This window comes from Astatotilapia calliptera, chromosome 13 (assembly GCF_964374335.1).
Source record: "Astatotilapia calliptera chromosome 13, fAstCal68.1, whole genome shotgun sequence".
In the NCBI taxonomy this organism is placed as follows: Eukaryota; Metazoa; Chordata; class Actinopteri; order Cichliformes; family Cichlidae; genus Astatotilapia; species Astatotilapia calliptera.
This window is the reverse complement of record NC_137434.1, coordinates 16,550,245-16,562,624: the sequence shown is the minus strand read 5'-3', so window position 1 is coordinate 16,562,624 and position 12,380 is coordinate 16,550,245. Positions and strand designations below refer to the sequence as shown.

The following is a 12,380-nucleotide window of genomic DNA, read 5'->3' as shown; positions in this document are numbered from 1 at the left end:
TAAGTCAACTCACGATCACTACTATTTGCTAGCTGGCGGCTGGGAAACCTCAGAGATCAAAAGCAATGCACTCAGACAACAGCACCCACAGTTTTCTCAGCTGATTCAAATCAGCTGTATATTCAAACTCAAATCATTCTCTAAATTTACCTTACATGCTGAGCAATGTCTGAGTTGCTATCAAATGTAGTAAAAAAGAGGCAGTAGGCCTCACCTGTGCAGCAGAGTGAGTGTGTGGAGATGAAGGTCTTCTCCTCTTCAGTTCCACGCATTTCCTCAGTTTACAGATTTGGTGACCGGTCCTGCGGTTGAGGCAGCAGCTGCACTGGCCGCAGTTGATCTTCCTGAGGCACGGTTCGCATTCCCCACACCTGCGCCGCTTTTTCCCCTCCTTCCTCAGCAGTTTTGAAGCGGCCCAGGCGAGCGAGCAGGCCCCCTCTTGCGCCCAGGATCCGGGTTGAACAGATAAGCTGGGGTCTCCGTAGCCGGCCTCTGATTCAGTCTCAAAAGAAAAAGAGGATCGAGTGCTCTCTGAGCTGCAGGAGAAGGTGGAGCTGCTGTCCAGAGAGGGAGTCGAGATCTTTGGCACCAAATCCTGCTCTGGCACTGCTACCTGAACCTTGCTGAGGTTTAGTTCTAACTCGGTTGAAGGGGCAGCCAGCTGGGAAAGTAGTGCTGAGGACCCCAAAGGTACAGCCTTCTGGCTCTTGTGCTCCAGTGGCTCTTGAATGAATTCACTATCTTTGGTTTGTGACTCTGCTGGTGTGCAAGCTAGACTTTCTCCTTGATTAGGAAGCACCTCTTGGCTCTGTGGCTGGTGTGGTCCCCCGTGGCAGGAATCCCTCATATTGCTAGGTTTGAGGGAATCTGTACGGATAATAACTGGCATATTTCTTTTCACTACAACCGCCTGCACCATCAGGGCTGCTTCAGTCACAACTGAGCACCCTGGAATTTGAGGTTTAGCACCATGAGTGGCAGGTTGAATATCTATCTTACTCAGAACTTTGCCAAGTGACTCTGAGGTGGAAGGGGCTTTGGTGGGATTTGAGGTAGCTGTGTTGGAGACCGGTAGCACACAAGCAGGTAATTCTGACTGTGCTGTCAGTCCCTTGTTAGAATGAGGTGGATCTGGGGTTTGACAGGCTGGAGTGCCAGTTTGGGGGTGCGCAGGAATGATGGAAACATCATTCTCCTTCTGTTTCCTTCCTCCATCTTTATTCTCACAATTACCCAACCTCCAAGTGATGTCCTCAATCTCTTCCACTGTCTCTTTTTGCCTCTGAACTGGCTTTGTTGCTTCTATTCTCTCTTTCCTCTCATGATTTATCTCCTCTCTTCTCTCATCATCAGGTGTGACTCTTTCACCTGTTGTTTTATCTTGCAATATCAGGATGTTGTTTTGCTCTTGCTGTGCAGTACACACATTATCTTCCTTACCATCGCTGGCAGGATGATCAAACTTTTTTCCAAGGATAGCTGAAGTGTCATTTCCCTCACAGTTGCCCTGCACCTCCAGTGAGCCTGTAGTGGTTGACTCTGAGGACTCAGGAGGTGCTTCTTTACTCCTTTCACTGCAGAGTTTTATTTGTCCATCAGCATCATCAACCTCTGGGGCTCCAGAGACACTCTTCAGATCACCTTTACTGTTATGGCTGTCAGTAATTTTCTCTTGCTGGGTTATAGGACCATCACAGCTGTTCTGCACACAGTCTTCCAGTGTGTTATTACACAGTGGTGAATCAGCTTTAAAAACGCTGTCCTCTTTAGCACCTTTGACTCCGAGACCCTGGTCTTTGACATTTTCAGGAGTCTCAACCTCCGTTTTTGGACCAACTTCCTCGTCATCACAATTTTCCAGTTTCTCTGCTTCTTCATCAGGAGTTGAATCGTTGATTCTGGTACTCGGTCGCTGGTTTCTTTTGTTTCCGTGCTGGGGTGCTGATCTTCTCCTAGTGCTCCCCCTGCTGTACTTCCCTCTACTGCAAGGTTTAGGAGGCTGGCAGGAAGTAACAGACACTTGTGTACCCCGCTGGGACTTCCTTCGCCCCAGGGGGTCTTGTAACTTGCCACAGTGGTCAGGCGGATTGCTCGCCCGTCTAAGCCTTGCAGATCCTGTTACATTTAGCGAATGGTTCACTCTGCTGGGGGACCTCCTGGGACCTTGAGCAGCAGGTCTGCTAAACTCTCTTCCATGGGGACTTTGGCTTGACTGTGCTTGGGCCCTGGTTTTTGAACTTCTGGGTTCTCTGGATGTTTTCTGGGTCCTCTGTGCAGCTCTTCCTCTGGTTTTATTTGAACTGCAAGTTTGCCTCTTGGTGCGGATCGCTTTCTGGGTGTTCTTCCTCTGAGTAGATGTCTGTATCCTGGTGGGTCTGGTAGTAGCAGGCATGGCTGAGGGTATGAAAGGGAGGATTTCTGGCAGCCAGCATGGGAGCCAGGTGAATGTTTATCTTTTGCTTAGCACACAATTTTTCTTTCTTAAAAAAAAATCCTCCTCTTCTGTATTTTGAATGCAAACTACGATGCTACCCTGATTTTGCTATTGCAGTGCATGACCTAAAAAAGGGAAAACAAATGTCACAATTGTGCGTTTTCAGTGTAATAATGACAAACTGTTCATGCACTCAAACACCACATGACTATAACAGTGTAATAACTACAGGAAACGACAGCTTTTCCAAGCATTGTGTACAAAGACGAGTCAGATAGGTTGACGTTAATATAATAAAATATTTTGAGTATCATAAAAACAAACCAGCTTTAAATAAAAACTATAGTGCCTTAACAGTTTAAAGGGCAGACACGTTGAAGAGCACAGGGCTCTGGCCGGAGGTCGGATCCTGTTTTCGTCTTTCTGACTGACGGAAGAGGGGGTTATTACCGTGGAAGAAAAAAAAGCGCCTTCAGCGTCGCTTTCAATTACTGTTTTGCACTTGACCGCTGTCAGTAAAATCACAGAGATGATAAGAAAACCTGTTCTGTCCCCAGTGTTGTTGTATTTACACGTTTACAGCTGAAATGCTCTACATACCACAGAAAGAGAGAGAGAGCGAGAGAGACAGTTGCACTGTCTGAACTGCTAATAATACCCCGCTCCAGCGAGACAGCGAGACCTTGTATTGGTTTCCCTCCTCGGCAAATATAGAGCGCTGGTAAGTTCAATCCTCTTCACACGATGACACATGGACATGATACGGGAAGGAGCACCGACGGCGTGAATACGCAGCGACGGGGAATGGCTGGTTTTCGGCGTGCTTCGTGTAGCCTTTGGGAGCACGACACCCGTTAAAATGTAAATCCCTCTTATGTCTATCCATTCAGGGCAGCCCCGCTCACACTCCCTCCACCAGACGCAAGCAGGCTACAGTCACTCCGCTGGCTAAAAAACTCTCGTCTGCTTGAAGGGAGCGGGGGGAAAACCTGGAGTGGAACACACTCCGTTTCGCTTCAACCAGCCGCCTGTATTTCAGTATTACAGTCACGGTGTTAGCATGCGGCGTGGTCGCTAATGGGTACTTAGCTAAATATTAATTAGTTAATTAATTAAGCGAGTTTTCTTCTTTTTCCTTCGTTAATAATTAAAGAAAGACGCTGGGTAATATTTTAGAATATTTCTAATAATTTTAAGGAAAATTTCGTCTCACCGGTGACGTTTTACTTTGCGATATAAATTTCACGTCGATATCAAAGATATTCATAAAGCTATATTTAAAAAACACAACCATCCTCTTACGTCATAGTTGCGACGTCGTTCGCCGTCATTATCGCGCGACTTTTTTTCTGCTGAAGCCGTCAGTCTGTGGGCGAAGGGCATGAGCGTGCTCACCCTTGTCAAAGCCTCATATCGATCTGCATTTGCGGCATTTAAACGTGACTTTCAGCCTTTCGGCTGACTGACGAAGTGTGGGCTCCGTAAAAACCAGGAGTATCTAGAGGAATGAGAGAAACGAGAGAAGGAGGCGACTCAGCGAAGGAACAAAATATTTGTTGACTTTAATTCCTTGTTCGGACTTATTAATAGTTCTGATTATACTGTGAGTATGGTTTTTAAGACGTCCATGGGTGCTGTCGTCTCTTAGCTCCCTGCTACTTGTGACTACTAACCTTCACAGTGGTGCAATTTCTCAGTGACTAACCTTACACAACCTCCATTTGGCCATTCAAAAAGGACAGCTGGCTTTGCTTATGGGCCCAATTTTGTATATTTTAAGCAATACCTTAAAACGACACCCACATGCTCACAATCTCATTTTCCTTTGCAGTGTTTTTACCGAACCCGTAAAGTCATGGATTTGGCAGATCACTGAGCAGGGACGATGACATCGGAGGCTGCGGTCTCCACACGCCCCACCATGAGCAGCACCCCTTCCAAGGGGGACTACCACTGGGTCCGCTCCTTTGTGGCTGGAGGTAGGGTCTGACACATCGGCTTACAAGCAGTGATGTCTCCAGTCACACAGTTTCTTTGCCTTAATTTATTTTTTATGAATGAAGCCAGATTCATTGATCGTTATTACTGATAATAGTGGTGGTGGTTATCACTGTTATCTCACAGCAAGGTCTTGGGTTTGAATCCCATTTGCATGAAGCTTGCATGGGTCTCCACTTCCTCCCACAGTCCAAAAACATGCATGGTTTTAGGTTAAGTGGCAATTCTAATAAGATGACGATCAATGTGAGTGCCTCTGCCTGTTTGTTTTTGCTAGCACCAAAGTACAAAGCGTTGCATGTGACCAACAAAATAAAATGAACTTTGTAGACCAATAAACTAATAAAGCTACATAAATTGTAGGGGGGGGGGGAAGTTAAACATTCTCATCTGACCTGCTCTTCAGCTAAAATGAGGGTGTGTCTCTGGCAGGTGTATTAGTCAACAAGAAAATACTCTATATTTCTCCTTTAACTAAAAGTTAGATTTTCACTTCACAGTTCAAAATTTACACCTGATATATGAATAATAAGAAAAACATTAACATCACATAGTATAACAGCTTTGTAAAAGTACCAATTAAAGTGCACTCCAGCACTGTTTGATTAAAGAACACGAGCACTTTCCTGCTAAATTAATCATTATTTGCATATTTCATCTCTGTAGCTTTAGTGCAACTCACAAGTAACACCGATGTTGGCTCAGATTGGCCGATCTTGTTTGGACAGGTTACCTGTGTGTCTGACTTGCCACAAAATGTTAAATGTTTGACATTGTTGTGCAAGAAAAGGGCAATTACTTTTGCTTGTTAGTTGTAGATAAATAAAAAGAAAATACCAATCATTCATCTGTTTCTGAATGGCATTTTCTTTGTTTTTAGGTGTAGCAGGATGCTGTGCCAAGACTACCATCGCTCCTCTGGACAGGGTCAAGATTCTTCTTCAAGCCCAGAACCCCCATTATAAACATCTGGGTAAAATAATAATAGTAATAATATTGAGCTAACAAGTGTTTGCTTCCACACGTCTGTATAGGAGTGAAACTTTAGGACTTTCTTCGCAGGAGTAATTTCCACTCTCAGAGCTGTGCCAAAAAAAGAAGGCATCCTTGGCTTGTACAAGGGTAATGGGGCTATGATGGTCAGGATATTTCCTTACGGAGCCATCCAGTTCATGGCCTTTGACAAATATAAAAAGGTACAGTATGCATTTTATTGTGGAGTGCTGCTGTCAAAGGTCAAAGCTATAAAAATGATTAAACCTCATGCTGTGTGCTTTAATGTCCGTGTATTTTGTGCTGTATTGGCATCACAGCATTCGTTTCATCTTTGCATTGTTTTATTGGTTCGTTGATTTTCTACCCAAGCTGATGTTGCCAATATTCCCTTTACAGCTGCTAAGTAAACAGATAGGCATCTCTGGACACATCCACCGCCTCATGGCAGGATCTATGGCAGGTACTGATAATACCTGGTCTGTGACAGTTGGGTGTCATGCACTCCTCTGACGTAGATAATGTGCCTTCCTCTAAGCTAACCATCATTGCTATTTGTTCCTCTTTAATTACTAACTTTTCAGGGATGACTGCAGTGATATGCACTTACCCTCTGGATGTAATCCGAGCCAGGCTGGCCTTCCAGGTGAAGGGAGATCATCGCTACACTGGAATTGCTAATGCTTTCCACACCATCTACCTTAAGGTGATCTGCTAGTGATCAAATAAGCGTCTAATAAACTAAATGCTCTTCACACAAGATTGTAGCCTTTAATTTAAGATCAGCTCAATTTGCCTGCAATACCCGTTTTTACATTTGCTTCTTCTTTTTTTGTGAAGGAGGGAGGCGTCTTGGGCTTCTACAGGGGACTTACTCCAACACTTATTGGAATGGCGCCTTATGCAGGTGATTTTTGGAAATATTTTTGATGCTAGTATGTGAAGGACAACATAAAATGCATTTTTCCCTCCCACATATATAACCAGTGTGGGTTCTGTTGCATTGTATGCTCCTAGGTCTGTCTTTCTTCACCTTCGGGACCCTGAAAAGCCTGGGTTTGAAACATTTCCCAGAGCTGCTTGGACGGCCTTCCTCAGACAACCCCAATGTGCTCATTTTGAAAACCCATGTCAATCTTCTCTGTGGAGGGGTTGCGGGGGCTATTGCTCAGACGGCATCGTAAGTGACTGGTTAATTTGCGATGCCCAGCAGGGCTTTGCTGTTGATTAGACTGATTGACTGATGGTTCATGTGTCACGCTGTATGCTGTCTCACTAGGTACCCTTTGGATGTGGCTAGAAGAAGAATGCAGTTAGGCGCTGTGCTTCCTGACTCAGAGAAATGTGTGTAAGTATCACTGTTGTTCGCTACATTCGCCTCATTTATATGTTACAAATAGTTAAATATTTATTTTCCTAGTATAAAGACAAGATGTTTTAATTTTAAAGTGGAAAGAAAACAAACAAAGAAAAAAAATAGGTGTTTTTTTTTTTTTTTTATGTGGTCTGACATGATTTTACATTCACTGGTCACTTTATTGCTTGCCCTGGGTTTGAGGCCTTCAGAGCTGCCCTAATTATTCATGGCATAGATTCACCAAGTTGCTGGAAACACTCTGCAAAGAATGCCATGTTTAATGATGGCATCACACAGCTACTGCAGATTCATCACCTGCACACTGATGATGCAAACCACCTCTTCCACTGCATCCCAGTTGGATTGAGATCAAGTGCCTATAGAAGCCGTTTCATTCATGTCATGTTCAAGAAAGCAGTTTGAGCGGATCTGAGCTTTAGAAAACTATCATTCACTGGATAATTTTCCCTTTTTTGGGAGCATTCACTGTAAACCTTAGAGATGGTTGTGTGAGGAAAGTCCCAGTAGATCAGAAAGATTCAGACCAACCCGTCTGGCACCAACAACGATGCCACTTTCAAAATCACTTAAAACATGTTTTTTCTGATGCTCAGATTGAACTTTGGCAGGTTGTCTCGGCCATGTCTGCATACCTAAATGTATTAATTTGCTGCCATCTGATTGGCTTACTAGAGATTTGCGTTAAACAGTTAAACAGCTGAGCTTGACAAAGTGGCCAGTGAGTGTATGCAACACATTCAGAGAGAAATGAAGGGGTAATTGGTTCTTAGGTGTAATGTCGTACTGAGGGGAATAATAGAAAAACACCTCACACAACACAGCGCTGATGAAGTTAACCTTTTTTTTTCATAAGTCGCTCATCAAGCTGAATAAATATTTGATTCTCGTGTCTTTGCTTTTAAAAGCACATCTGATTATAATAGTCTCAGTTTTTATGCATTCTGTAACAAGAGCTCCATAATAAATAACATTTGTCTCCCATTTACATCTTTCACTTCCTTGGTAGTGTTTGTACATTGACTGCTTAAAAAGGTTGATTTCACATTTGGTTTTGTGTGGTTAACTTAATGATTAAAAAGGAGAAAATTCCTGAGGTTTTGTGCTTGTTTAGTCTAGATATGGTACTATTGATTAAAAAGGGAAAAAAAGGGCCGACATTTTTAGTACTGTAGTAGTAACTGAGTTATAAAGCTACAGCTACATACCATTCATAGCTGTAAAGTTCACAGATGCCAGTATAAACACTTCTCACCCTTCTTGTGTTCTGCTTACAATGTTATGTAAAAAAAAATTTGGATGTTTTCACAAGTACAGTTCATCGGTCACTACCAAAGACAAGTTTTTGTGTGATTACAGCTGATTTATGCAACCTCAAAGGTCACGAATAAAAATGGCAAATTTTTCGTTTCAAAAAACAAACATTATTTAAGGTAGTTTGGAGATTAAATCATTTAAATCTGTTCCCCATAAAGACAACCTCAGTATATATCAATAAAAACGTGGTTTGATGACTGTTAGAATAGTTCAAGGATACCCTGAGCACCTGAAATATGAAGGAAACCGCTCAGTTTGTTTTCAAGGGATAAAGAGTTAAAAAATACTGTTTTTCTTTTCTCTTCTAAAAGGTGTATTTATTTATGTATTCTGTCTTTACCTAAACAGATCACTGATCAAGACACTAAAGTACGTGTATAATACGTTTGGGGTGAAGAAAGGATTGTACCGAGGCCTTTCTCTCAACTACATCCGCTGTGTCCCCTCCCAGGCCGTGGCCTTTACCACCTATGAGTTCATGAAGCAGGTCCTCCACCTGAACTAGTGGCTGTTTTTTGTACCTCCCAGGCTGCACCCAGGCCTTTGTGCTCCTAGACTTAATGCCAGCCGACTTCAACGCTTCCTTCATCTGAAGGTTGCTCACTATGTCTTAAACTCCTGAGTGCAGGAACTGCCTTTTCCTCACCGAAAAAGGGATTTGAATATGAAATGAAAAAGCAACTCCATGTCTGTCCTGTTTCATTCCTTCTTACTTTTTGCTTTTGTAATTCAACAACTCATAATTTTAATTTCTTCCTTCATGCTCATAAATGGGTGTAACCTGCCCCACAGTAACCCTAACATTATTTCTTTTTAAAGCTGCATCATTCACAGCGCGCAGTGATCTGAGAAATGCATTTTTATAGTGGTGTTTTCTATGTTCTGACCTGGTGAAGAGATTTTAAGATGCATAAAATGATCCAACTAAGCTCTCTAAAGAAATATATATATATATATATATATATATATATACATACATACATACATGCATACTAGGGGTGCAACGATACACAAAATTCACGGTTCGGTTCAATATTTTTTCGATACAAAAAAAGTTCATGCTTTTTTAATTTGTCATTTATTAAAATTATAAATATATATTTTAACTCAAACATACGGTTTTTAAATTTAATGTTGCTGAAACAACAAGGGGATAAAATAATAATTCTATCTGATCGAGAAATCACTCAACTTTGGAAAATCGAGTTTATTACAGAGAAATGTCTCTTTCCAAAATAAAAGCTATACTATACGCTTCTTCTGGGCTATATTCTCAGCAGCATATTAAACATATCAGGTCCCCATGAGGAGAATCCTGTGCTAACGGCTGTCTAAATGACTCGGGTAAAGTTTGTAGCATGGGTGCTTGTTGTTTTTGTCTGCTTCCACTTGTCTTTGCACTAGGGTGATGTCGTAAATGTGCAGTCATATTCATTTTGTTCCCACTAGTGCTGTCAGCGTTAATCTGAAATGACGTTAACGCCACAACACAGCAAATCTCCATTAACGAGCTACCGCAGATCGCCCTGTGTGTGGGGCTGGACAACGTCAACACCTTAACGAGCTAACTGCGCTAATGCACTAGTTCCCACCCATGTAATTGAGCATTGCGTGGCACATCCGACATACTGTTTTACTTTTGTCCATGACGCGCTTACCTTCAGGGTCATACGTCATATGAAAACCAAGATAGTTCCAAAGGCCAGATCTGAATGAGGGTGGGGGAGGTTCAATTTGCCATGTTGCAACGAGCTTAGCTTCTGTCTTGCTAGCTTGCGCTGCGCTCAGTGGATCTGCGCTTGACAGTGCAGCCTAGGCGGAGTAGTCGAACGCAGATCCACTGAGCGCTCAACACAGACAGCATCGTCAGAAGAAAAGTTGATAAAATAAATTAAAATTTTGTATTGTTCGATACATATGCGTACCGAACCGAAAGCATTGTATCGAACGGTTCAATATCGATACGAGTATCGTTGCACCCCTTATATATAATTATTTTTTTTTTGTACAGAGAATAGGAATGTGTTGACGTCTTTATTATATGTCATATCTTTATTTTATTTCAATGTGGTAAAACGTAGCTTTGGCTGAAATTTGAGAGTAATTGTAAAATAAGTTAAAGTATTTTGCAGATTTAAAGCTTAGTGTTTAATTATAAACTGCACAACTTAAGGAAATTGCATATTTTTTAGAGATGCTGTGACATGTGTGGTACATGACTTTTATTTTGAAACAATCCCTTATTTTACTGCCAGAATACTTAATTAGAGCAGTTACTGTGTACATGTTCAAATGCTGAAAGACCCTTGCTCTTCTGTTTAACGTGCTCTTAGATGTCTGAATGATATAGTCTGTGTCTTTGATTAGACTGAATCGTGTCCACCGTCGATCACTGGTGTTCACACAGATCTTTTGAGATGCTGAGATTTTGATATAATGTGGATTCTGGGCTGATATCGTGGAGGGACACGATTGCCAGATGGGACTCAGGAGTAATTTGCACTTAATGACTCTAGCTGTATTTATTGATTTAGCGACCTGTTGCCACTGGGTGGCAGCACTGATATGTTTTGTTTACTGTTGGCAACATTCATATGAAATCAACAACTTCTTGACAGATTAAGGAACTTGGGTTTGCTTTTAACCACAAGAAGTCATTCAGATAGTAGTAATAATCATACATGCTGTGTTTCACTGGAGTTTCACTGTGACTGTTTACATTTATTGTCCAAGAGGAGAAAAAAAGCGAATTAATTACTGAAGAAAAAATTATGTTTGGATCTTTTTCATCACATGCCTTCAAGTCACCAATAATAAGGATCCTTAATTGTTGATCAGGCATCCTAGTTTTATTTAGCCTCTTGCCTTTCTCTGCATTCAATATCTCACTTCTTCAGAGTGATTAGTATGTTTTATTAAACATTTGTCTGCGTGAGTCAGCTGATGCCTCAGCTTTAACATGTGTGCGTGCATGTGTGTAGGTATATATGAATGGGGCAGGGAAGTGCAAAAGGCAGATTCTTAAAACGGTGCTTTCCACCATTATGGGTTTGTGAGTCTTTCAAATGAAGCCGTGTCTACATACTCTTTATCACAGTTTGCTCATGCCCATCACAGAGGGATTTTCCCCTAATATACACCTCTGTCTCATTTGAATATCTCCTAGAGAGGTGCGCTGTTTTACGTCGACAGCTCAGCTGCAAATTTGTACAGAAGATAGCTTTTTTTTTTTTTTTTTTCTGATCTGCTGTCCGTTCATAGAGTTATTTATTGCTTAATCCACTGAAGTCCCAGAAGATCCAGTTTAAAGTGTGGACAGGTTCAAACTGGTCTTTAATCATTCTGTTGGAAAGCACACTTGAGGGGTCAGAAAGCACTGTTGTAGTATATTGAAATGTGCTGACATTTTGGGCAGCTTACACGCTCTAAAGACTCGGTGTTAGACACAGACTTGTGACTAAAGGTGTTGGAAAAAAGTCTAAAAATGTAGGAAAGCAGACTTCTTCCATATCAAAAGTTTCAAATGTAAAAGTGCAGGTGACGAAGTCTGTGTGTGACTTCAATAAACAAATACAGTACACCTACATTGTTGGACTTACTGACATACTAATACCAAGTTGCAGCTACTTTCAGGAAACAGACCTTTCAGCAGTCATTCGTCCAGAGTGCACAAATGCTTTCATCATTGTTTTTCATACCGTTCCTCTTATTTCCATATTGGGTTTTTTTAAAAACAGCTTTCCCCTCACTCGATGCTCCTACTGCCCACTGCCACTGGTAATGGATTGTTATTGTTCGGGTGTTTATGTGGAGAAGCACTGCCGGGCTAGATGGGGCTGAAAGAATATCTTTTTTTGTTTTAGAAATGAACAATGAAAATGCCTTGTTTTGTTTGTTTGTGAGCTTTATTTTCTGACTTTGTACTTGTTCAGTTTTAGTTGCCATGCTTTTTAAAAGCAGTGTCTGAATGATATAATTACATGCCATCTTCTTAAAACAGTACGAGGTCTGGTATCTTTATTTTTGTCTTTGATTTCACGTTTCTTCTGAAGATGCTGTCCCTTACTACTCCATCCAAGTATGAGGAGCAGGAGTTTCTTTCTCCTTGCTTTTATCATTTACGAGAGGAAAAACACTTTTGAATCCAGTCAGTGACGAAGCAACAACTTCATTCCTTTTCCCACTCTGAGTTTGGCACGTATAGCTCCTTTTTCATGTTGACGTTATATTTTCCCCCCCTTTAAAACCACACAGGGGGACTCG

The 12,380-nt window shown here is 41.7% G+C and overlaps 2 protein-coding genes across 2 annotated transcripts in view; one reads left to right on the top strand and one right to left on the bottom strand.

Moving 5' to 3' along the window:
• tet1 (tet methylcytosine dioxygenase 1) overlaps positions 1-3,379 on the bottom strand; it is a 39,980-nt gene extending 36,601 nt beyond the window's left edge. Inside the window, exons 1-2 of the mRNA XM_026189340.2 lie at positions 3,035-3,379; positions 215-2,559 (exon numbers count right to left, since the gene is read on the bottom strand). Of these exons, the coding sequence (XP_026045125.2) occupies positions 215-2,392 (2,178 nt within the window). The 5' untranslated portion in view covers positions 2,393-2,559; positions 3,035-3,379. The remainder of the gene's footprint in view (positions 1-214; positions 2,560-3,034) is intronic.
• A 378-nt stretch (positions 3,380-3,757) lies between these two features.
• slc25a16 (solute carrier family 25 member 16) lies at positions 3,758-12,119 on the top strand. Its single transcript, XM_026189343.2, has 10 exons — positions 3,758-4,037; positions 4,266-4,413; positions 5,313-5,405; positions 5,495-5,628; positions 5,825-5,888; positions 6,010-6,131; positions 6,266-6,332; positions 6,443-6,605; positions 6,705-6,773; positions 8,466-12,119. The coding sequence occupies exons 2-10, from the start codon at positions 4,320-4,322 to the stop codon at positions 8,620-8,622; spliced, it is 963 nt and encodes a 320-aa protein (XP_026045128.1). The 5' UTR covers positions 3,758-4,037; positions 4,266-4,319; the 3' UTR covers positions 8,623-12,119.
• Positions 12,120-12,380: the final 261 nt, after the last annotated feature.